The sequence below is a fragment of the Vicugna pacos genome, chromosome 3 (genome assembly GCF_048564905.1).
Source record: "Vicugna pacos chromosome 3, VicPac4, whole genome shotgun sequence".
In the NCBI taxonomy this organism is placed as follows: domain Eukaryota; kingdom Metazoa; phylum Chordata; class Mammalia; order Artiodactyla; family Camelidae; genus Vicugna; species Vicugna pacos.
The window spans coordinates 119,987,453-120,011,239 of record NC_132989.1 but is presented as its reverse complement, the minus strand read 5'-3'; the positions used below and the strand labels follow the sequence as shown (position 1 = coordinate 120,011,239).

At 60.6% G+C, this 23,787-nt stretch overlaps 1 protein-coding gene across 1 annotated transcript; it reads right to left on the bottom strand.

The window, feature by feature from the left end:
* Positions 1-10,036: 10,036 nt before the first annotated feature.
* Positions 10,037-23,191, bottom strand: CLPTM1L (CLPTM1 like). Its single transcript, XM_006198376.4, has 17 exons — positions 22,783-23,191; positions 22,295-22,395; positions 21,223-21,412; positions 19,737-19,882; positions 18,853-18,931; positions 17,224-17,341; positions 16,851-16,945; positions 16,316-16,400; positions 15,460-15,563; positions 14,519-14,584; positions 13,577-13,627; positions 12,893-12,975; positions 12,493-12,527; positions 11,947-12,002; positions 11,828-11,872; positions 11,022-11,137; positions 10,037-10,558 (listed from the first exon to the last, which is right to left on the bottom strand). Exons 1-17 carry the CDS (start codon positions 22,942-22,944, stop codon positions 10,486-10,488), a joined length of 1,605 nt encoding a protein of 534 aa, XP_006198438.1. The 5' UTR covers positions 22,945-23,191; the 3' UTR covers positions 10,037-10,485.
* Positions 23,192-23,787: the final 596 nt, after the last annotated feature.

The window sequence follows — 23,787 nt, the reverse complement described above, 5'->3', positions numbered from 1 at the left end:
AGGAGGGGGTCTGCGCAGAGGAAGGGGCGGGGCCGGGAGGAGGAAGGGGCGGGGTCGCGGGAGGCCGGCAGCCCCGCCCTTCACCCGCCCTCCGGGTGAGGGTGAGGCCCGGTGTTCGCACAGGTACCACGAGGACTTGTCCCCACCGCTCAGCTGTCCCGGGCCGCCTCCCCACCCACGCGCCGCGACCCCTCCCAGGCTCAGGGGTCGCGCGAGGGTCGCACCGAGGAGAGGCTCTGTGGTACCTGAGGGAGGGGACCATAACGTGGGGTCCCTGAGGGCGGAGTTCTGCGCCCCCTGGGGGGCGGGTCCTTCTGGTTTGTCACTTTATCACGTGGCCGTGACCGGCCCATGAGGGATGCTCTGGGGTCCAGCAGGGGCTTTGGAAGGAGCAGGACAGCCGACGTATAGTGATGTGCAAAGAGGAGAACGGATGCCACCGCGCCGGCCAGGCGGGCGGGACAAACCAAGGGCTCGGGCGCATCCTCGACGGTCAGGCCCGGCCGCGGCGCTGCTCCCAGAGCTCCTCCTGGCGCGGCTGCGGGCAGCGGGCAGCGGGCAGTGGGCAGCAGCGGCCGACTTGGTCTCCTCCACCCCGGTCTGTAGCTTCTTTTTGAGGATTCTTTGGCTTCTGTGGTCCCCACCTTAAACAGAAACCCCCAAATCTATTCCCTTTGAATCACCCAGCCTGTGGGTCAGCCAAAGCAAGGGGAGGCGACAGAGGCACAGGCTCAGTGTCTGGGGGGCACTGCCTGCAGGCTCCATCCCTGGGGGGCTTTGTCTGCAGGCTCCTGGCACCTGCCCATGGCTCCCTTCACACCAGAGCCCGAGGAGGGTGTGACTGCAGGTCAAGGGCCTCCCACAGGCTTGCAGCCCCAGGAGGAGCCAGAAGCCCTCGCCTTCCAGCCAGCGGCAGAGACCCTCCCCAGATTCGGGGGGCAGTTTGACTGTCGCATGCACAAGATGGTTCAGAGCACTCACCTAATGAGCTTTCACCCAAACCCAGAGCTGCAGGATGTTCAGGTTCGAATCCCTCGGAGTCGGGAAACTTGCAAGTCTCGGGAGGCTCGTGGGGATGAAGCACCTGAATTTGGCAAACACCGAACTGCTGAAACTTTGGAAATGGTGTTTGATCATGGCCAGAGCATTTACACAGGCTTCTGCTCTCCCTCCGCTGGGCAGGTTCCCCATTTACCTGCTTGCTCCGGGTCTGCCCGCTGGGCTTGTTAGCAGTCGGGACTAGGGCTGCCTGTCCTGGAAGTCCACTGGGTGAGCACCGTGAGGTCTCTGAGGCTTGCTTCTTTCTGCCACTCGAGGATTTGGGGTGGCTTTGGGAAACTTGGTCTTTTCCAACAGCAAGAAACCGGAGAAACCAGCATGGAAATTCTAATTGTGAAAAAAAAAAGAGAGAGAGACAGAGCCTTTCACGAGCGTGGCTAATGCTGTGCTGGCGGTGAGGAACCTCTTCCAGCTCGACCAGAAATGTCTCACCTTCTGCATCCTCTCTTCACATTACACGTCAGTCAGTCTGTCTCTGGGAAGCTGGCGATGCCTTAAATCGCTGCATCATAAAACATGGAAATGTTCCCAGGCAACAGTTCCTACTGTTGGCTGACGATGAAATACAGCAAAACCCGACTCTGGGACTTCTGGAAGTCAACGGATGGACATCACACTTCACGTCTGAAGTTTCCCAACAGAGTGGATTCTGTGCCAGGAGCCAACTACTGATGTGTGATTGTCGCTGAAGGGACTAGCAGGCCCCCCCAACCAGTGACACACACCCTGACCCTGAGGGGTGTCCAACAGCGTGCGCGCAGCGGTTGGACACTGGGCTGCTCTCGGGAGTGGGTGCAGAGCCTGCTGGCCTGTGGGCCTGCGGGCCTGGAGCTGTCCCCGCCCGGCTGCAGAGACGGCACTGGGCCGCCGTCCCCGGTCGGTGAGGAGCCACGGCAGATGGCGAAGAGGATGAATGTACCCAAAGGAGGGAGAAAGGAACTCCGCAGACTCCGACTGTTGAGCCTGGCTTGGGGCCTGGCTGGTGTTTAAATTACTGATTAAGCCGTTGGTTCGAGAGCAGGGCTGTCCTTCGTGGGGCCACATGTTGCTTCTTGTGTTCACTGCCACTGGCCTCGGGGGTGCCCCAGTCCTGCCGGTGCGGGAGGGCCCCGCGTGGGGGTGGAGACAAGTGCAGTGGGGTGTCTGGCACCCCCGTGCCCACCAGACGGCACCCCTGGTGTGCGGCGCCTGCTCCACCACCTGGGCACCCTGGGGACATGGCGTCCATGCCTCTGATGTGCAGCCAAGACCCGAGACAGCACCAGGACCCAAGCCAGTCTCAGCTGGTGAGACTGGCTGCCAATAGCACAACGCAATGGGACACACGCAAACTTCTGACCACAATGGGGTAAAAGCAAGCAGCCCAACAGTGTCCCCAAGCCCAGCGCTGGGGCCTGAGGACCAGACACTAGTGGCAGGGAGGAGAGAGAGAGAGAGAGAGAGATGGCCCTTGGGCCCTGCCAGGACCCTCCAGGCTCTCTGACTCCAACCTCCGCTCTGTTGCCACTGCTCCCTCCCTGGCCTGACAAGGACCCTCTGACTGACTTAGGGTCCACCTTGCCCAGGATCATCTCCGTCTGCAAAGTCCCTTGTGCCGGGAGGTCAAGCTCCCAGGTTCCGGGACCAGGAAGGGGCACCCCGAGGCATTACTCTGACCACGACACTCAGGGCGGCAGAGAGAGTGCAGCTGCTCGGGGGAAACAGCTCTGCCCTCGGGTCCCTTTCCCAGCGCCCCTGGTGGTTACTCCCGCGTGACTCGGTGGACAGAGCCAGACCCTGGTGCAGCCTGTGGGTAGAGGTCGATGGCATTCTGTCGCCTGTGTAGGCTGGTGTGACCAGCACTGCCATCAGCATACACAACCGTCCCACCATCTCCGGGAGGCCCTGTGTGGTGCCCGTCACACCCCCACCCTGCTGACCAGGGGCCTGCTCTGTGGTGAAACCCTGTCCCTTCAAGACACTTACGAAGATGGAAAGTTCCACAGGTGAGCTCTGACGCTGGCTTTTCCCCTCGCCGTGGCCCTGCGCTGCGTGTCGCCGTCTGTCTCTTGGATCTCAGGACAGCGTTCTAGGCGTGGCAGTGCAGCTACGTTACCCCGTGGCTTCTTGGGGGCCTGGGTCTCTCCCACGTTGGAGCTATGACAGGTGCAGCTGCTGGACAGCTGACCGGGGGTTGGTGGGCAGTACTCGTAATCACGTGACTGTTCCTAACCTGGGGTCCGAGTCCGGGGGTCATGTCCTAGGCACTTGTCGTCTTCTGTTCTGCAGGGGCGGCGCCAACTTGCGTTCCAACCAGCAACTTAGGAGAGTTCCCGTTTCTCCGAGTCCTCGCCTGCATTTGGTGGTGACACTGATTTCTGCTGCAGGTGCTCTGACAGAGGCGGGTGTAGACGAGAGAAGCTCGCTGGTCCTGAGAGGCCTTGGCTCCTGCAGGGCCAGAGACGCCCGGGAGGAGGCGCCTGGACACGCATCTGGGCACTGGCTGCCCCCCCAAGACCTGCGCTCGGCTGAGGCGGGACTGGCTCTGAGAAGGGGTAAGTGACCGACGGAAGGGGCACTGGCCTTCACGGTGGTCGCTGAGAGACAGGGAGGCACCGCGCCGCGGCAGGCTTGGGGATCAGCGTTTGGGAAGCATTTTCTGAAGAAGCAAAGGGGTCAGAGGCACTGGACTTCCTCCTGGCACCAGAGGGCAAGGCAGGCGGCCTGTGGGGAAGGGGACGGAGCGGAGGACAGACACAGAAGCTGCAGGACCACCCGCATGGGAGGGGACGGCTGTCCTGCCAGGCCTGGGGGGAGGGTGGTCCATTCTGGCTCCCAGGTTTCTGCCTCCAGGGAACCCACTGCCCAGCCGCCACTGTTCCCCGTCCTGGGGGTGCAGAGCAGCCCGTTTTATCATCTCCCCGGTTCTGTCGGTCCGGAGACTGGCTGTTCTCCGGGGGCAGAGTCACACGTGGGTGTTTTGTGGTGGTGTGTCACATGTCAAGCTCACTGGAGCAGTTCTTAGTCTTAGCAGTAAGGAGAACCAACACTAAGGAGGGTCTTCGTTTATGCAGAGCTTTACATCCACATGGCTTCCTGCTCAGCAGCCCGCCCGCCCAGCAGCCCCGGGGAGGAGGTGGGCAGGCGTCCCCGGCTTTTCTTACAGGTGCAGAGGTGGTGGCTTCCTGAAAAGCCCCGATAATTTGGGGGCAGAGCTGGGACACAGGCCCAGGTTCCCCGAGTGCAGGTCCGGGGTCCCCCATGGCGGCCGGCTGGCACCCGGGAGCTGAAGTCAGCCAGGAGAAGAGGCAGAGGTTGTGTGTGTGCAGGGGGAGGGGACCGGGGGCTGGGGGACGTGGCTCCACCAGGTCATAGCTGCCGGGGGCGGGGGCGGGGGCAGGGGCAGGGTGGGGGCTGCTCCCAGGAGAACTCATCCTTCCACTTTCTCAGCGGACGAGGCCTTTCATCTCCTCCCCCGGCGGCTTGGCCACTAATCCGTCCTGACCCGTTTCCACATCTTTGTGTACTTTCTCCAGCACCTTAAACCACCTTATGAAAACCAATAAAAAGTGCTTAGGACTAAAAATCCCTCCAAACGGCGTATTTAGTCCTTGCACTTTGGCAAACACGGTTCAGCTCCTCTCACACGCGTGACTTCCACTTTCTGCACCCCTGAAAGTTATTTGATGAAATTTAAGAAAGCAGTAAGATAAAATTATCCCGTCGGTTGCTGAACAGTGGAATTTACTTACAGAATTAAGTCGGTTAATCACTCCTGGTCCAGCCACGTCCTGGTTCCCTGGTGGGCCAGGCACAGGGCGGGGTGCCTCTGTGAGGTCCTCACCAGGTCCCAGAGAAACTCAGGGCAGATCAGTTCCCGGGAGCAAGAGCAGGGTGGGGGTGGGGGGGAAGAGGCGACAACCACAAAGCCAGGGCTCCCAAGTCTCACTGGGAGGGGAGTGAGCCAGAACTTCTCGCAGACACAGCCCCGCCACTGGTTGGGATCAAAGGCAGGCGGAATCCGCCAGTCCGGGTTTCTGCCCCTTCCACTCGGCCGGGAAGCACCAGGACCATCTCGGAAGAGCCCAGGCCAGAGCATCACACCACCCAGAGCCTTCTCGCCGCTCCTAGAATAAAATGCAGATTCTTCACCCTGGCTTCCAGAGCGGACGTCACCTGGTCCCGGCCGGTCCCCAGGCTTGCACACTTCTGTGAACCGAGGCCTTGGAAGATCTGACGTCAGTTCATGCTCACAGAGCCCTGGGGGCTGGTGCTCCCGACGAGGAATCCTCAACCCTTCAGGCTTCCAGATGCCTGCAGATCAGTTGTGACGAAATATGAACCCACAATCAAAAGCCTCCAAGAGCGCGGGAGGACGAAGTAGCACGAGTGAGGGCAGACACAGACGAGCACCGCAACGGCGGGGCCAGGGCCGCAGGCTCTGCGGCCGCTGAGGGACACCACGGCACGTGCCCAGCTGTCTCCTGGCGGAGGACAGAAGCAGGGGACAAGGTGTGACCTCAGGGCAGGACCACTGGAACACACCGGGAGGATCTCAAGGGGATCAAATCGAACTTCTAGAACCACAATAAGAAGTTCAGTAAAATGAACCAAGCACCAACGCAGAGAACATCCACAGTGTGGAAAAGCAGCCCTGACCTCAGCGTGAGGGACAAGGAGACTGGGAACAAGAGGCCAGAGACACAACATCGTGGCGAGAAGAGGGCGCGTCTGGGAGAGCCTGGCTGCGACCGTCCTGCGACAGAGCCGCGGACACGCTGCTGAAGGGAGCGCCCCGCGGCGGCAGGAGAGCCGGGCGCCGAGGACACGCGGCTCCGCACGGAGGGGCTGGCGCGCCGCGGACTTGCCAGCAGCAAGATACTCGGGAAGACGCCGAGACAGCTGCGGGCGCCAGGAGGAGCCTGTCTGCCTGGAGAATGTCAGTAAGGAGGGTGAAACAAGACGTGCTGACTGCAGAGAACCTGGAGGGGTTTCCAAGCAGCCGCATCTCAAAGGGATGTGCTTCCAGAAGGCAGGTCTGGTGTCAGAAGCGTGAGCAGGGACAGCAGGTGGGGGGAAGGAAGACCTCACCGTGAGGCTCGGGAAGAAACAAGCTAAGACACTGACGTAACAGCCCCAAAGTTTGGGGGCGACCGAGCGCAACGTTCCAGGGTTCCCCCCATGACGTCTGACCGACGCGGCCGGGGGGCGGGAAGCCCCCGTCCCAGACTTCCGGAGGGCGCCAGCGCTGGCGCGTTTCTTCCCTTGGTGCCCGGTGGGCGCACCGCGAAGCCACCTGGCCCTCGAGTTCTCTTGGTGGGGGCTGACCTTTCGGAACAGAGGGCTCTTCAGTCACCGATTTCTTCTTGTGGGGGCTTTGGTGGCTTGTGTCTCTCAGGGCATTTGTCCTCGTGTCCACACTGTTGGCTGCACTGGCACAAAGTAAGCCAAGATTTTCTCTTGCTGTTCTTTAAATGTGTAGAATCTGGAGTGATGCCTCCTCCCTCAAAACTGGCACCATGACTGTGTTTTCCCTCTTTCTCCTGATCAGTCTGGCTGGAGGCGTCTTCATTCTATCTGTCTTCTCAAAGAGCCAGGTTTCGAGCTCATTGGCATTCCGTGTCGTCTGTTCTGCCACTGGCTTTTGCTCTGATACTTATTACATCTTCTGCTGCCTCTGGGTCTCATCCGCTCTCTTGGTTGGAGGCGGCAGCTGCGGGAACTGCGCATCTGCCAGGCCGCGGACGCCCTGCGTGCTTCAGCTGTGCTCCAGCCCGCCGCCAGAAACACAGCCTTGGGCGTTTTGTGTTCGTTTTCATTTTCATTCCATTCTCATTCCATTCAGAATACTTTCTCATTTCCCTTTTGTTTCTTCTTTGATCCATGGTGTATTTCAAGTGTGATACTTAATTTCCAAACACATGGCCATCTTCCCAGGTCTTTTTGCTGTTGGGGCTAAAGAACGTAATTTGCATGACTTTAATCATTTTAAATATACTTAGGCTGCTTTTATGGCCCAGAATATCCTTTCCTGATAAATGTGCTATATACTCTTGAGAAGAATGTGTGTACTTCTGATGGAGGTGGAGTGGCTACAAACAGGTCCCGTGGGACGACCGTGTCTGCTTCCCATGCTCGGACAGAGAGCACCTTACACTTGGTAGGTCGCTACTGAGATGGGCGCTGAAACCTCCTCCAGCTGTGGACTCCACTGCCTCTCCCTGCATTTCTAACCAGTTTTGTTCCGTGTGCTTTACAGCTCTGTTACTAGGCACACAGACATTTAGGCCTGATGGGTCCTTCTGAGGAACCGATGCCTGTGTTTTTATGGAACGACTATTTTGTGGTAATGTTATTTCTCTGAAACCTACGTTTCTTGATGTTGACATGGTGGATTTCCTCTCAGGCTTTGATTTTTAACCATCTGTGTCCTTGGATCTTGCTTTTTCAAGTCAGTCTGGCAATCCCTGCCTTTTAATTGCAGTGTTTAAACCATTTACATTTGATGTGATTACTGATATGGCTGGGTTTAAATCTGTGATTTTGCTGCTGGTTTTCGATTTGCCCCAACTGTTTTCTGCTCCTCTTTCCATATTGTTCTGCCTTCTGCATTGAGTATTTTTGGGAGGGGAGGGGAGGTAATTAGGTGTATCTATTTATTAATTTATGTATTTTAATGGAGGTACTGGGGATTGCTAAGCACGCGCTCTGCCACTGAGCTACGCCCTCCCCTCCTGTCCTGAGTAGTGTGTCTCCTTTACTGACCGTTTTATTCTAGAGGTCGCTGTCGGCTTTATGGTGTGTCTGGAACCTGTCTCGCTCAGCCTGGAATCACATCGCATCTCACACCTGGTGTGAGAGCCTCTGTGGCCCACCTCCTGCGTCTGTGCTGGCGCTCATATGTGTCCCCCCACACGTTAAGAGCCCCACAAAACATTGTTATTATTTCGGCTTTAAGTGGTTTGTTACTTTGCAAGATAATGTAAGTGATATGAAAGTCAGTCAGTACTTACTCATGTGGTTACTGCTTCTGGTGCCCTCCGTCCTCTGTGTAGATCAGATTTCCACCCACCTGGCACCATCCTCTGCTGCTGGAAGACCTCCCTGCAACATTTCTTGTGGAGCAGATTTGCTGTGAATTCTTCCAGCTCTGGCGTGTCTGTAAAGTCTAATTTTTTAATGTATTTTGAGATGCACTTTCATTTGTGAAGAATTCTAAGTTAGCAGCATCTCTTCTATAACAGGGGTGGTGTGTGCTGAGGGGTGAAGGCAGGCTCCCACGCTCATTCGGGGCAGCCACCGCTTCAAGTTGGAGGCGCCCACCTGCCCAGGCAGGTGTGGAGCCCTGGCCGAAATCAGGAGCTGAGCTCCCCCTGGTGTCCTAGTCGACTGCAAGCTTTCCACCTGTCCCCAGTAATCTGTCTCAGAGTAGGCGAGTTAACAGTGTCTAAGGCCTGTAACAAACAACTTGAGAATGACGTGCTCCTGAAAACCCTGAAGTCATCACAAATGGCCTTCATGTTATGAGGATCAAGGATGCTCCAGGAAAAAACCCACCCAGGCAGCACCACGGCCAGTTGGGAGGAACTGGGAGACCCCCGGGGGTCCAGACGGCTGCTCGCTCAGGCCGCGGGCACGGGCACCATGGGCGGGGGTGGGCAGGCCTGCACGGGCCGGGGGTGGGGTCACTCAGCACAGCCGATTCACCCTTAGGACACTGCAGTGACGAGAGCACGGCCTGACGGCGAATCGGGAGCCAGAATGCCCAGTCCTGAAGCTGGCAGGGCTTAAGGCCTCATTCTCACACTCCGCCTAAATATTTAAAGTCCTGCTTATCTTAAAAAATAAGATAAACATGCAATTACAGCTTTTAGAAAGAACAACCTGTGACTTTCTATCAACTAAACATGTCTTAAAAGAACGTGACTTCAGCAGCCAGCCGACAAGGCGGCCCACGGGCAACAGGATCTGCAGCCTGGGAGCCCCAAGACCCAGGGCTCAGGCCTCTTGGCGACGACTGAGCGGCCGAGGAGCGGGACGTGCACCCCGCTGACTGCCCGCAGGGCTCCCCCACCACTGCGTCCGGAAACCCAGCACTTGGGCCCGCCGTCAGGTCCACAGCACTGCTTGTGACGACCTTTATGCCCCCTGAAACAAAGGCAGGTGCCTCGGCAGAAACAACAGCCCCCCCCCCCGACAGCGTCTCCCTCTGAAACTGAAGCGAGAGGGCCGAGGGCCGGCTGCGCGGCTTCCAAGGCACAGCTGAGCTTTGCCGGACGCCACCTTTACGGACCTGGGCCACAGGCCTGAGCGCCACTGTGTGTGGCTCGTGCCGGAGCCCCTGGGCACGGGCTTCCGTCCGCCACGAGTCTCATCAGTGCCCCACGGATCTCAGAGAAGCCCCCAGCCCCAAATAAAATGAGCGACTGAAAACCCGTGGGCGTGGGGAGGGCGAGACCCCTTGGCAACCTGACCTTCAGGGAGTGCCCTCCACATGGCCTGGCTGGAGGATCCGACTGTGGGGCCCTGCCTGGAAGACCCAAGATGTTTCTCTCAAGTGGAGCGAGGCCACTGGGCTCTGCTGACCGCTGCTGACCCCTCGGTCGGTTCTGTGTGGGGACATGTGGAGGGGCACATGGTCCTGACCACAAGGGCCACCTCCAGCCGCCGACCACCTCAGCCACACATGCCAGGGGCAGGGCCACTGATGACCTTCTGAGACCACAGCCCGCCAGGGTGACCTCAGGATGATGGAGACTGGATTGCCTGCTCTTCTCCCGCCGTGCTAACCTAGAGCATTTCTCTACCGAGAGCCCTGGTCCATCTGACTCCTCACGAGTGTGATGATGCAACAGCAGGCGTGATTGCTTAAGAGCAGCCACGACCTGAAGGCTTGGAGTCAGTCTTTAAATCTGCACCTTCTCACAAGTGTACGTCGTGTGCTCACTTCCAGGAGTGCGGTGAACCCACGTATGCATCTGAAACAGCTTCCACGCGGTGCCAGGCTGGCACAAATGTGACAGCCAGAGAAATTTATTTTAAAATAGAAACATACATACATTAAGCTTTAAAACAACCAAATTTTAAACAAAAAGGAAAAAAGCCTTTGACCCCAGAGTCTACACGGAATGGATTTAAAGAGGCGTTTGACGTTCCTTCCGGGAGCACTCACGGACGGCGTGAGGCTGAATCCGTGCCTCCCTGCGCGGCGTCTGCGGGCGGGCGGGCGGCATACGTGGCAGTGACGGCGCCGCCCCCGCAGACACTGGGTGCGCCCATGGTGACAGGCGACGCGTTGCACGCTGGGGGCGTCCTAAGTGCTGCCCGCATGTCCCAGACACGACGTGAGGGCCTTCGGAGACTTTGGCAACGCAGAAGAGGGGGCGTCCAGGAGTCCCACCAAGAGCGTCCGGACGCGCGGCCGGCACCCAGGCCTGCTGCGCGCAGCTAGTCTGTGCGGGGCTTCTCCTCGTAGGACTCGCCGAACTCGTTCACTCTGCTCTTATCCACAGGATAAAGCCTGCAATGGGGTCCAGGGCACGTCACGCCTGGCTGGCGAGGGAGGGAGGCCAGTCCTCAGTGCCCGATGACCAACACGCGGCAGTTGGGAGTTTACAGCTGTCTGGTGCCCTCCTGGTGGTTCTGTAACCATCAGGCCCGAGCTCTGCTCTCACGGCCCACAGGAGGACGAGGACAGCTGTGCCAGAGTAGAGGCAGGGCCGGGACCCCCACCCGCAGACTTCGACGCGGAGCGCAGCACAGGGGCCAGGCGGCGGCCGCCTGCCTGTTCTGCCAGGGCAGCTCCAGCCACACGCTTCAGGGAGAGACGCTCACAGGGGTACAGATCACTCGGACAGAAACTGGGCCCTAACCTGGGCAACACACGCCACCCAACAGCTGCCTTCCCTGCGGGCAGGCCCGGGTGCGAGCGTGTGCAGACGCGCCCATCCACCCTGCAAAGCCGCGCCTCGGCCCACGCTCACCACCGCTGGTAGAGGTAGACGAGGAACACCACGTCGTCCCTGAAGCAGGCCAGCCGGTGGGAGGTGGGCATGGTGATGATGAAGGCGAAGACGTCGTCAATGAAGGTGTTGAAGGCCTGCGTGGGGGCAGGGCCGTGAGACGGACGTGCTGCCCCCCGCGCCCGCCTGAGCTACCGGGCGCGTCGTCCCCCAGCACCTGCACCGCCGACTCGAGCCTCAGAGCTGCCCCACAAAGCAGGGAGCCAGCAAGGGGGCCCTGGTGCCCTGACACCCGCCCGGCTCAGACCCCACAGCCGGGTACTCCCTACCCGGTTCCCCACACCCGGGACCTAGAACTGCCTGGGAACCCAGGGTGACGACACGGTGCAGCCTGTCCAGGAACAGCTGTTTTGCTCAGAAAACCGAAGGAATTTTAACCGCCCCCCACCCCAACACCGAGGCTCTAATTCACAGCCGGGTCATGTGTCCCAGCAGCACCAGAGGGCCACAGGGTCCAGCCTCCCTGCGTGTGGGACCGGCCACAACGCACCCAGACTGGCCGGGGGGTGAGCAGACCCACTGTCTGGGTTGACGTGGAGCCAGCACCCTGGACGCCAGGCCATGGGTACTTGTCTGTCCTCAGCTAACAACTGCCGAGAAACAACACGGCTTTTAACTCAAGGGGACATCTGCTGCTGCTGTGACAAACGCGGACCTTTAAAGTCCCCACGGTAACTTCAGAGCTTTCTAAGGGGGACCCCCAGACATTCCCCCAGGAGTGCAGCCCAAGGGCGAGTGTGTGTGGCCTCAGCAGGTGAAGCACTGACCTTGTAGGTGAAGGCCTTCCAGGGCAGGTGCGCCACTGACTTCATCTGGGGACAGGAGACAGGGCGTGTCAGGGACTGGGCACATGGGGACAGGCACCGTGGGGACAGGGGCGTCTTACCTTGTAGTTCACGAAGAGCTGGGGCAGCATGAACAGGAAGCCAAAAGCGTAGACCCCTGGGGAGACAGACGCGGCGCGGAGACTTGTGCGCATGACCAGCCGACCTGCGCATCTCTGGGCAACAGGACCACCCACACCCGCAGCGTGGGCACCCCAGTGAACCACCCCCACGCCCAGGGGCCGAGCCGGTGCTGGGGGCTGTGACAGGGCTCCTGCCCCGCACCTGGTGATCACGGCCCTCCTGCTGTGTGGACGACCCAGCTGGCCCCTAACTGCCACCAGAAAGCAGTGTGGTCAGGACAGGCCTGGAGAGCAGGCGGGCTGGGACCCTTGTGCTCTAAGGTAGCATTTACAGTCCGGGGGAACTGCTCCCTGAAGAGCACGCCGCCCCCGGCTGGTCTTGCAGACACACCGGGCCACACGGGGCCTAGCGTGGGGCGGGGCAGGGCCTGGCGGGGAGCCTCGCACCGCCCTGGGGTCACGCAGCAGTGCGACAAAGGAACATGCGGCCAACGCTCAGGCTGAGGCGGGAGACGCAGGACTCACCATTGACGAAGCTGTTGATCAACCAGGAGTACCAGCTAGGAAGGGAAGAGGCGGTGAGGGGTGGCTGCGCCCATGTTGGCAGTTAATGGCTGCACCCCTTGCCCTCGCCCGAGGCCCTGCCCAGACGCTGCTGTGACAGCTGCTTCCCGGGAGCGCCCACCGAGGCGCGGGTGGAGATGCAGCCCCAACAGGCTTTTCCCCCCAAGACTTCCAGGGGGAGGGGAACCACAGCCAACTGCGCAGAGCCGTCAGGGCCGCAGGCTGTGCATTCAGTTCTGCTCCCACAAATGTTCCCGACCCCGCGAGGCCCGGGGTCAGCCCAGCCACCATCCACGCTGCAGTGACGACGCACAGCGGCAGGCGGCCCGTCACTGTGGGCACCCGGGCAGCGGGCTCTCACCTCTTGTACTTGACGTTCAGCAGAGAGTAGGCGGCGCCCCCGACACACAGCGGATAGAGAAGGTAAGACAGGTACCTCATGGCCTGTAGCCAACAGAGACTTGTCAGCGCCGCCGCCAGGCCCGCGCAGGCGCCGCTCACTACACTGCAGAGGGCGCACGCCCGGGAGCCCAGCGGCCGGCCTGCGCGAGGCTGTGCTGGAGGACAGCGCACATCTGTCCAGACCTCAGGGCGTCCCCACCGCGACCACATGGCAGCAGGACGCGTCCGCGCGGGGCCAGGAGAACCGGCCACACTGACAACCCTCAGGCCAGCGAGCAAGCGTCTCAGACAGGACTCTGGAGAAACGCTCCCAGAGCCGGTGTCCAACTGCCTTCTAGCAGACATGCTTCATCACTGTTTGTTCTGATCTAAACTTTTTCAAATTCCCCCCAAAACTAGGAGGCAGGCGATGCCCCCTAAACCGGAAAACACAATCATCCCTGTGCGGGAAGTGCTACGTGAAATCCAGCTGAAACCTGCGGGTTCCCACGGCGGGGAAAGCGATGGCCTCAGGACATGGGGGCCCCTGGGAGGCCCACGGCCCCGTGACAGGCCCGCAGCCACACACAGGGGACCGGCCCAGCCGCCCTCCTCCCAAGGGGGAGTCGCCGCAGGACCCCGCCCAGCGCGCAGCTCCACCCACCTGAGTGTCGTACTCCTCAGTCTTCCTCTCAGACTCGCTGTACGTGCCAAACTGTTGTGAAATTCAACACAGTCGTGTTAATTAACTGGCCAAACAGGCATCAGAGGCTGTGCCCTGAGCTGAGTGTGGCTGACGTGGAAGCCCCCCAACTTCAGAGCACGGGGCGCAGAGGCCCCGACCCACCAGCCCCATCGCCCGACATGGCCAGAAGCAGCCCGCCACGTGCCTCACTCCTCGCGGCCACTTCCTGTCCCCAGTCCCGCTGGGTTTGCAGTGAAAACATTGCTCTTAAATCAGTAAAGGTGGGTCACTGGCCTTAGAACAAAACAAACTGCACCCCACCTCCAGGTGTCCCGCCCTCGACCTGGAAACCTGAAGGCCACGCAGACTAAGGTTCCTTGATTTAAGCCCATCGTGAGAAGAGGAGTGAGGGCCCCGACCAGAAACCTCATACTGACATCCAGCCCCACCCAATCTTCCCAGGAAGCTAGTGACCCCCAGCACAGCCGTGTGGGACCAGCGTGGACCGTGCTGCGGGCAGCAGCACACCTGCTGCAGGAGCGGGAAGCATGGATGCCACACCTGCACCTGGCCAGCCAGCATCCTGTCTTGTTAGGGAGGTGGGAGAGCAGCTTGCATGCGGGCAGGGCCAGGCCTGGGACCCCAGGGTAGTGAGAACGCCCAGGTCGCTGGTGGGCAGAGCTGCAGAGCGGTGACCCGCCCCACCCTCCCCGCTCCCAGAAGCCTGTGTTCCCACCAGTCCGCAGACAAGAGATCAGTGAGTGACCAAGTGACGCTCGCCTGCCCTCACGTCCCACATCCGCTGGGGACATAGCTGAGAAACGTGACAGCAGACAACCTGGCCCCACGAGCGGGCCGGCCGGAGAGGAGGTGGGGCGCAGAACCCGGAGGACGGGAGGGTTCCGACGGCAGAGCTCCCACCTGAAACGTGGGCCTCAGGCCCCTCCAGACAACCGTCATCTTCAAGGCCTTCTTCACTTTCCACAGCTGAGGGGGAACGAAGAGTGGGCGATGAGGTTCCGGGACCAGGGGGAGGCCACGGCACACTCAGGGCCGGCTCAGGGCCCCACACCCCTGCCCACCTGATGGCGCCGCTTCCCTCTGCTGCTCACACTCAGGGCATCCAGCCTGTCCGCCCACATGGACCCAGCCACCTGCTCGGCGCCACCGGGACGGCACCAGCTGGGCTGTCCTCCTCTGGCCAAGTTCCCTCCCTGCTCCTCTGCACTCAGCCAGCTCGCCCCACCCTGCCTGCTTCCAAATTAGCCTCAGCACCTTCCCCTGGTACCTGGGAGACCCCAGCCCCATGTCCTGCCATTGTGGGGTCTCTCCAGGACCGACCCCACGGGCCGCCTTGCTAAGACAGGACAAGCACAACGGCCCGTGAGGTTGGTGTCTGTGCAGTGACTTGTGGCCATGGGAGGGTCCCAGCCAGCCGCAGGCAGGGCCTGGGACACGCAGAGCGGGGAGATCCTGGCCGGCCACCCCTTCACTGCTCCTGTGCCCCAACCCCAGCTCCACTCTCGGCCCCGAGTGCCCCAGACCCACAAGGCTGCTTTCCCTGAGCCCCATACAACCAGCAGGTCACGGGGCGCCTGCCTGCCACGTGTCTCCGGGACGGCACCCAGCACAGCCAGAGCCATGGGGTGAACATGACCTGTGGGAAGATGGGAGGAGCCCAAGCTTCCAGACGACAAGAAACACAGGGCAGTCTGCTGCTCTGGCCGGCAGCCGCGCCCGTGCCCTCCGAGGGGGCCCCACCCTCCTCGGCCAGGGATGTGGGTTCCGACAGCGCCGGGGCTGAGGCCCAGGGACAGCCACACATGGGAGCTCAGACCACACAAGCCCTGGGGGCGACGCACCTCGATGGCGGCTCCAATGCCCGCAGGGACCAGCACCAGCAGGCTCGTCTGCTCGTCCAGCAGGAACAGGAAGATGACCACCGTGCTGAAGCAGCGCCAGAGCACTAGGGGCAGAGAGAGGGGCTGAGTGGGCGGGGCTGAGCGGGGGTGGGGGGCGCACGCGTGCAGCTTCAACCACGCTTCCCCTCCATCCACTGAAAGGGAACAGCGGGCCACGTGCAGCCACGGGAGGTGTGAAATGACTGAAGGGCTGGACCGCAGAAGGCACTCGGCTGGTGTGGCAGTTACACTTGTACACACAGCTGCACAGGCCCACGGAGGAAACCGGCTCCTGACTCGATCGCAGCCCTGCCTCCCCAGGTCCAGCCCCACACGTTCCTGCTTTCACGCTGAGTCTATGATCCCGAGTTTGTTTTAAAACCTGCCCGTCCTTTCAGGCTGTGCTCCAGGCCCTGCCGTGCACCCCTCTCGGGGGAGGTCAGGCCCAGGGACACACACTGCTCACGCCACAGCCTGAAAAGGCTGGGGGCGGGGGGGCACCCAAGCACCCAGACCACCCCTCAGTGTTATTCCCACGGGATGAAGAGAACGGCCTCCCTCATCTGAGACTCAGCTTGGCGGCCACAGGAGACCACGACCCGACACATGGCACTGAGAGCCAGCACCTGTGCCACCTGTCACCCGGGCGGGGCCCCGTCCTCCGCGGTCGCAGGCTCACACGGCCGGGCTGTTAGGACGCGGGCTCCAAGGCACCTCGTGAACGAGAGGCGGTCACACAGCACAGGCCCCACGAGAAGCGGCGGGCCTGCGGTGCTGGGGGGGGCGCGCTCTGTGGCCGGGGGCCCTGGGCACCCACCTGCCTTGGAGGACATGCCGGTCATGCTCTTCTTCTTCTTCCAGAAGCTGATGTCATTTTTAAATGCCAGGAAGTCAAAGAGCAGCTGAAGGAAGACGAGACGGCAAGCGGCCCCTCAGGCTCTCCCTGCTGCTCTGCCCCGAGACGCCACAGCTCAGGAAAACCCACGTCTCCCTGCACAGCTCAGGCCAGTCTCAGTCCGACTGGCGGCCGACTGCCAGGCCTGTGCCTTGAGGCCCCCCCACCCCGCGACACCTCTGCCTGTCCCACAGGGACCCTACCGGTGGGCCTGGTTTGTCACTGCGAGAATTGCCACATTAGACCCTACCCAAGCAAACGCTTGTTCTACAAATCATTCATCCATCTTGTTGGTTTTGAATTCTTTTCAAAACGGCTTCCAAAACCAGCAGACAAAACCTCTTGTCCCACAGGTGGTCAGGGCCTGAGGTGCGGGGGAAGGAAGTCCCGGCGTGCAGACCACACGGCCCAGCTAGGGAGCTGCCCACGCGTGCCCGGCCTTCCCAGGACCACTCACGTGAAACGCTGCCACGAAGAACGTCAAGGCCAGGAAGTACAGATTGGTGTCCACGAAGATCCCTTTCACCTCGTCTGCGTCCTTCTCGGAAAACCCTGTGGAGAAGGAGACCCCACATGAGCCGGGGGACCACGAGCGACGTGGGAGCCCCGAAGGCGGGGTCTGCGCCGTGTTGGCAGGAGCTCCCAGTCAAAAGGGGTCTGTTATGTAAAGTGCGACTAGACAGACCCCCAGGTGCTCCGGGAGAACGTCCTCACGGACGCCTGCACTCCCAGAGTGGAACCGGAGTGAGGAACCTGCATCTCAGGCTCCAGCCTGCCAGGTTTGCGGGGAACCACCCCCCACCCCAGGGCGGCCCACCCGGCGTCCTCACCGAACTGCTGCAGCGAGAACACAGCGTCCTGCATGTGGATCCAGAAGCGCAGCCTCCCTAGCGAGATCCTGTCGTAGCACACGGTGAGGGGCAGCTCCGTGGTGGAGCGGTTGATGACCTGGCAGGAAGGGCGGTCATGAGGGCCATCTGGCCACACACCCCAGGCCTGCCCTAGGCTCTGCGCCGACCCAGACCCACGCAGCCACGGTGGATCTGGCTGGATCCAAGGCCAGTCTCCCACCTTCGCCCCTCCTCCCCTACCCGGGGTCCCATCCCCATGCTGTCCTCTTGGAACCGAGCAGGGCACCTCCTCCAGGAAGCCCTCCCAGCCCCCTCCGAGCGGCCAGCACTCATCCCCTCTCAATGACCTGACCCCTGTGTGTCTCATATGTGTCACAGCCCCATGAGCTGGGGCTTTGTGGGTGTGCACGGCACCACCAGCAGCCTGTGTCTCCGGGTTGAGCACCAGCCTGCAGGAGCCTCAGCCTCTCCCCAGGATGGACATGAGACGGTGGCTGTGAGACCCTGCCTGCACATAGGGTCGAGCACTCGGGAGAGGCTGCACTTGGGACAGCAGGGCAGGGCAGTCACACACACTGGGACAGTGGGAGCTTCAGGAAGAGGTGGCACCTGAGCTGAGCTCTTGAGTGTGCACAGAACTGACGTGTGTGTGCGAAGGGGGAAGTGGGGAGAGCAGTAACCCCTCCACAGGAGCGCCACGTCCCACGGCACCGCGTGGCAGGGTGCGGTCTGCTCCCTGGGCCCCACCTCACTCACGACACTCACAGCAGACAGTGAGTGGCAGGAGCCCGGCAACCAGATGGGCCAGGATGGACTGGACACCCAGCCCCGACGTTGGTCCCCCATCCCCTGGGCAGCACACCGGCCTCGGCAGGCAGGTGGCAGGCCAGGCCCGTCCGGGGGCACTGTCTAGGCCCTGTCACCCCAGTGAGCTTGTGTCTCTCCAAAGACAGCATTCCCTCTGAAAGGCGGCTCCAAGCGAGACCAAGGACTACTGGCCAGAGAAATGGTCTGGGAGGGAGCCCGCTGGATGCGCACGACTCTGTGTCTGAACACAGCACTGCTGATGCCAGGCCTTTGACTAAACTGCATCCCCCAGGTGGTCACAAGAACAGAGGTGCCTCCAGCAACCCGGCCAGACTGTCTCTCCCCACAGCCTCCCAAGTGCCTGCATGGGGCCGGCTCCAAGGGCCTTGCTGGCTGTGACCGACAGCCCCTCGCACCCAAGGCACTGTGCGAGTCAGCAGAACCCAGTGCAGCTGAGGTCTGCCCGCGGTGCAGGCCAGAAAACGCTGGGTAGGGGACCTCAGCTGGAGAGGTCACCTAAACAGGCCCCCGCGCAACAGGGACACACCTCCACAGAGAGCAAGCCACCAACACGGCAGGACAGTCCCAGAGGAGGCAGGCTTTGCCGAGACTTTCCTGACGAGCACGTGGCCTCGTGTGAAGACAGGAGCTGTGCACCCGCCATCCACACACTGAACCAAGGGTCCTTCCAGAGCCCTTCACTGGGCGTGCGAGACACAGGCAGGGGGTGCCGATCAGCAGCAACCCCGAGCCCCCTGAAACACGCAGGAGCAGCGGGTCCAGGGAGTGACACCCACTCACCACGAGGTCCTTCACGCGGTTGCTGAGCTGGTCGATGAAGAGGATGGGCAGGTAGTGCACAGTCTTCCCCAGCTGGACCCTGGGGGTCAGATTTGGAGTCGCCTCACAACCTGCACCCCCAGGACTAAAGGCGCCTCAGAGACGCTGGCTGTGCCTCTCAGGATCCCCCAACTCCCAGCGTCTGCAGTCACTTGTCGCAACAGTGGAGGACATGCCTCCCTGAGGGAAGCATGGGGTCCTCACAAGCTCTGCTGTTTCCCCGCCCAGCCGCAGCCCTGGGTGGGAGACCCCAGGGCCACCAGAAGGAGGGGTGAGACAACGGGGACCTGGGACACGGTGGAACAGCATCCAGGTGGCAAAGAGCACGGGGCCACCTGCACTGACGTGGGTGGCCCGTGATGTGGTGAGAAGGGCCTCCACCCTCGGCGCCCGGGAGCGGGCAAGGGGCCTTGCCCCAGTGCTCCTGCTGCGGCTTCCACACTGGGAACTAGGGGAATGCGTTACACACTCGAAGATGAGAGTTAAATTTTACAAAAGGGAAAACCTGATGACGAGACCCCTGGAGCCACTGGGAAATCAACAAGGGGACAGTTCTTATCACAGCTGTTTCCAGGTGACAGGTCATGACTTAACGGGGCCCCATGGTGCAGAGTCACGGGATTATGCAGGCTGGTGCATCTGCCAGCTGTACTTACGGGGGAAACTGACAGTGACAGGAGATCTGAGGACAAAGGTTTAGGCAACCATAAGCGAGTCAGAGGCAACGGGCCAGCTGGCAGCTCACGGAGTGAATGAGTGGGGCTCAGAGCTGGGCAGGAAAGCACATCTGACAGTGTCCCTCCTGCAGCCTGGCCCTAGGCTCGGTGCCGGACAGCGACACTTACATCTTCATGTATCGATGCACGTCGGCAGGCAGGGAGGCGCCGTCAAAAACAAAATCATCCACCATCACGTTCAGGGTCAGCCTTGGTCTCCAGTGAGAAACGGGCTCATCCAGGGCACTTGTCGGCTTCTTCTCAGCTTCGATCTGCTGCTTAATAAAAGGGTGACTTAGCAGGACGGGCCCAGGGCGCAGGGCGGAGGCAGGGCAGCTCGGGCAGCAAGGCGGCCAGCACCTCCCCTGGAACAGCCCCCGAGCCAGGATGCCCGACCAGCGCGGAAGCAGCGGGGACCCTCAGCTGCCAGCTCCTGGACTCCTACAGCCCTCAGCAGAAGCTGAAGTGAAACTGTTTTGTCACATGTATCTCCCAACTCCTGGTCTGGGTCCTCATTCTGAGTAGGGACCTGAGAAGGACAAGTCCCTGGGCCAGCAGGGGGAGGGGCAGGAAATCTGGAGCTAAGAGGCCTGTGGTGTGCGAGGAGCCTGAGTGGGAGATGCTTCTAAACCAGCTACGTCCAGCTGCCTGGAGGGGGATGTGTCCACGACTGGATGTCAGCCCTAAACATCACTACATTCAGAAACAGTCTGATGTGCAGGAAACCTTTATTTCAGATGGAATTGATAAGTCCTATGAAGCACTATCACTTTATTTATCTCCTACCTAAACCTATAGTTTAGCTACAATGACTTACAAAAAAGGTGGCTTTCTGAGGAACAGAGACAGCTAATGTATACTCAGCCCCATATGTGTCACAGACTCCTTCATACCCTCCACGCCCGCCGCCTCACTGACTCTCCAGGAAGGCCCCCGGGATGAAGCGTCACGTGGGCCCCGAAAAGGGAACAAGGGGTCTTTCCAAGGGCGCACAGCATGAGGCAGCTCCACAGACACTTCCTGGAGCGCTGCCATCTCTCTCTGTGATGACCTCGTCTCCCACTCAACACAGGCCCCAACACCAGGATTCCTGCTTCACACTCCACTCTGCTAACGATCGCTTACACAGCCTCCCACCCTTCTTTGTACAGAGCTTGTGTGTGTGCATGAGAAATAATTTGTACATATGCCTCTTCCATAGTTCTGAGTTATACCCTCAGAATAAACATTCACACGCTGTCCTGTCCTATACACAGTGTACCATCTCGCAAGGAGAAGGGACAGAGGAAAGGTTTTTGACTGCAGCTGAGCTCCACAGAAGAGGCTGTCCCGAACCCCCGGGGACACACACACTCTCTGGGGCCTGAGAAGGAACCTGGGTAAAGGAAGTCACTGAACTCCTTAAACTGCATGTCACTAATTTGATGTAAAATTTATCTCCAAAACAATGAGGAATCATTGAGCTGAGAGGTTTGCACACCAATAACGTCAGACGGCTTTCCTTTCTAGCAGTCCAGCCCCAGACGCAAACTGCACATGCAGACACGCGTGAGAGAACTCCAGGGAGGGTGAGCAGCTTCGTTCAGCTGGTAGGTAACCTGATGGAGATACCCACCTGAGTAGCAGACTCCCCAGTGAGCAGATTGACCTCTTCTGGTTTGGGGACCATGTAGGTGGTCAGAGGGCTCACCAGGTGCACCTGCTTCCCATCCTGCCACGGGAGAATGCCCGCATGGTGGAGGAAGATGTAGGCATACAGCGTCCCGTTATTTCTGGTTTTCTTTGGCACAGAAACATTAACTGTCCTGAAACAAATGACAATTCAACCACCTACATTTTACGTTCTGCGTACACACACGGTGGAGACCACTCAAGTACCCTTATAAATAACGTCTGAAACTGCACAACTAATTTTTGCTGAAAGTACTAAAAATGAAACCCACCTGCCTAGACACCACTGAAATCCTAACCTTGGACATTTACGAAACGTTCTGAAAGTCCTGCACTTCCTGCCCCGTTTCCCAGGCTCGGGAGTCAGAACTCAGTGCATGCCCAGGCTAACCAGGCCAACTCCAAGCCCGAGTGCCCTCTGCCTGCTGCACTGCCGCCCAAAGACGTACACTCTTGACAAGCACATCATTTTTAACCATTTTAAAAATTACCTCGCTGAAATTCAAAACACGAGAACCATAGGTTAAATGCAACTTTAAGAACTCACTTTATGCATCTGAACACTTAAACACTGCTTGGTCCGTTGTTATACAATATTTCACTTCATTACGATTTTCTGCTAAATTCTTTCCTCCATCCCTTCTCCTTCCCTGACAGGAGACCCAACTGAGCCACTTGCACCAGGAAGACAAGCTGTTTGCTGCGGGAAACTGTACAAGGTCTGTCCCCAACTTCATCCCCGCCACAGCACCTGCTCCTCTGGAAACCCCCATGGCTGCGCTGATCCCGGCCATCAGCATCGGCTGCCGTAATCTACTTCCTAGCTGATAAACGACACCTGCCACTTTCAAGTGAAACCAAAGTCCGACTGTTTGTGTACCACACACATCTGCAGGTAAAGCAGGAGATGGCAGGTGACACTGCTTCTCTGAGGTCACCCCTCACATGCAGAACGCTGACTTTTCCACCATCTCAACGATAATGACGTTTTCCCGTCACTCAGTCCACATCCATACCTTTCAAATTTGGACTGCACGTCAAAGTCCTCCACGTTCAAGACCAGATCCACGTTGTTCTCTGCACCCAGGTTGGACCGCGTGGTGGTGTACACGCTGAGCTGGAAGGGACGCCAAGAAAGTCAGCTGGGCAAGACCCCTGGCGGAAAGCACACGCGGCAAACAGCGACTGGAGGGAGGGACACGCACCAGCTACCACGGGGGAAGGTGCACCTTAACTCCCACCTGTGACAGGATGGCGGAGCGGACGTGCCTGCTGCAAGGGACACTGTGCTACAGTGTCTGACCCGCTTCATCAGCCGGGCAGGGGTACACCGACTCTGGGCGTCTTAAGACGGGGTGAAGACGGGCCCAGGGGCCCGCGTGCGGGAAGGGTCTTTAGGACACGGGGTGTGGAGTCCGGGTCCGGTTCAGGTGCGAAGGGCCTGGCCCCTGACCTCGCCCCGAAGTCAGAGGTCAGAGCTCAAGTGGGAGGAGCCTGCGCTCACCTGCAGCTTGGGCCTCCGCGCCAGGTAGGGCAGGATGCAGTTGCCGCCGCCGGCGCACGGGCGGGTGTAGACGATGCCATACATGACCCAGCAGGTGTGCACCACGTACACCACGAACACGCCCACGACCAGGCTGGTGAAGGAGCTGCGGCCGCTCCACATGGCGCCGCCGCCGGGCCGGGCCCACCTCACTGCCGAGGGCCCCGCCGCCCGCCCGCACGCTCCGGCCGCCGCCGCCGCTCACGCGAGAGCCGCCGCGCGTCGCCGCCACCTCCGGGGAACGAACCCGCCGCGCGCCGCGGGCTGCCCGCCGCCCCGCATACTCCTGTCGCCGCCGCCGACCTGTCGCCCCGGGATTCGCCGCCCGCGCCGCTTCCGGGCCCTGCACCGTCCGCCGGAAGTGGGCGCGCCGCGCGGCCCCCTGGGAAGCGTAGTCCAGCCGCCGCCGCGCACGCACGCTACGTCAGGGGCGTGGTGTTACGTCACCCTCCCGCGCCGCCCTCCCGGCATGCCCTGCGGCGTCCGCGTGTTCGGGCTTCGGCCGGTCCTGGGGGGCGTCGGCGCGTGTCTTGAAGGCGGGTGTCGGGAGGCCGGGCTGCCCCCAGAGCGCCGGGCCCCCCAGCCGCCGCCCCCACCCGCTCTTCCTGTTTCCATCGAAGAGTCGGTAGAATCAGGGCCCTCGATTGCCTGGGGCCGCCGTGCCCGCTGGCCGGCCCTGCGCTGGAGAACGCCCCGCCCTCGTGTACGTCGGGGGGGGGGGGGGTCTCGCCTCTGCTGACTCAGCCAGAAGCGTTGCGAGGCGTTTACAGAAAGCCTGGCTGCTGTTAAAGGCCTAGAAAGTTGCTCAGGATTTTCGGAGATGGGGGCGTGACTGCTGCGGCAGAGACAGCCGAGGGACGGAGGCCTGGCCGGGGAGCGGGCTCTCCCCTGCCTCTTACACCCTCATCTGCTCACTCTCGCCTGTAGACGCTGCATGTGGCCCTGCTGGCTTCAGCCACTGGAATG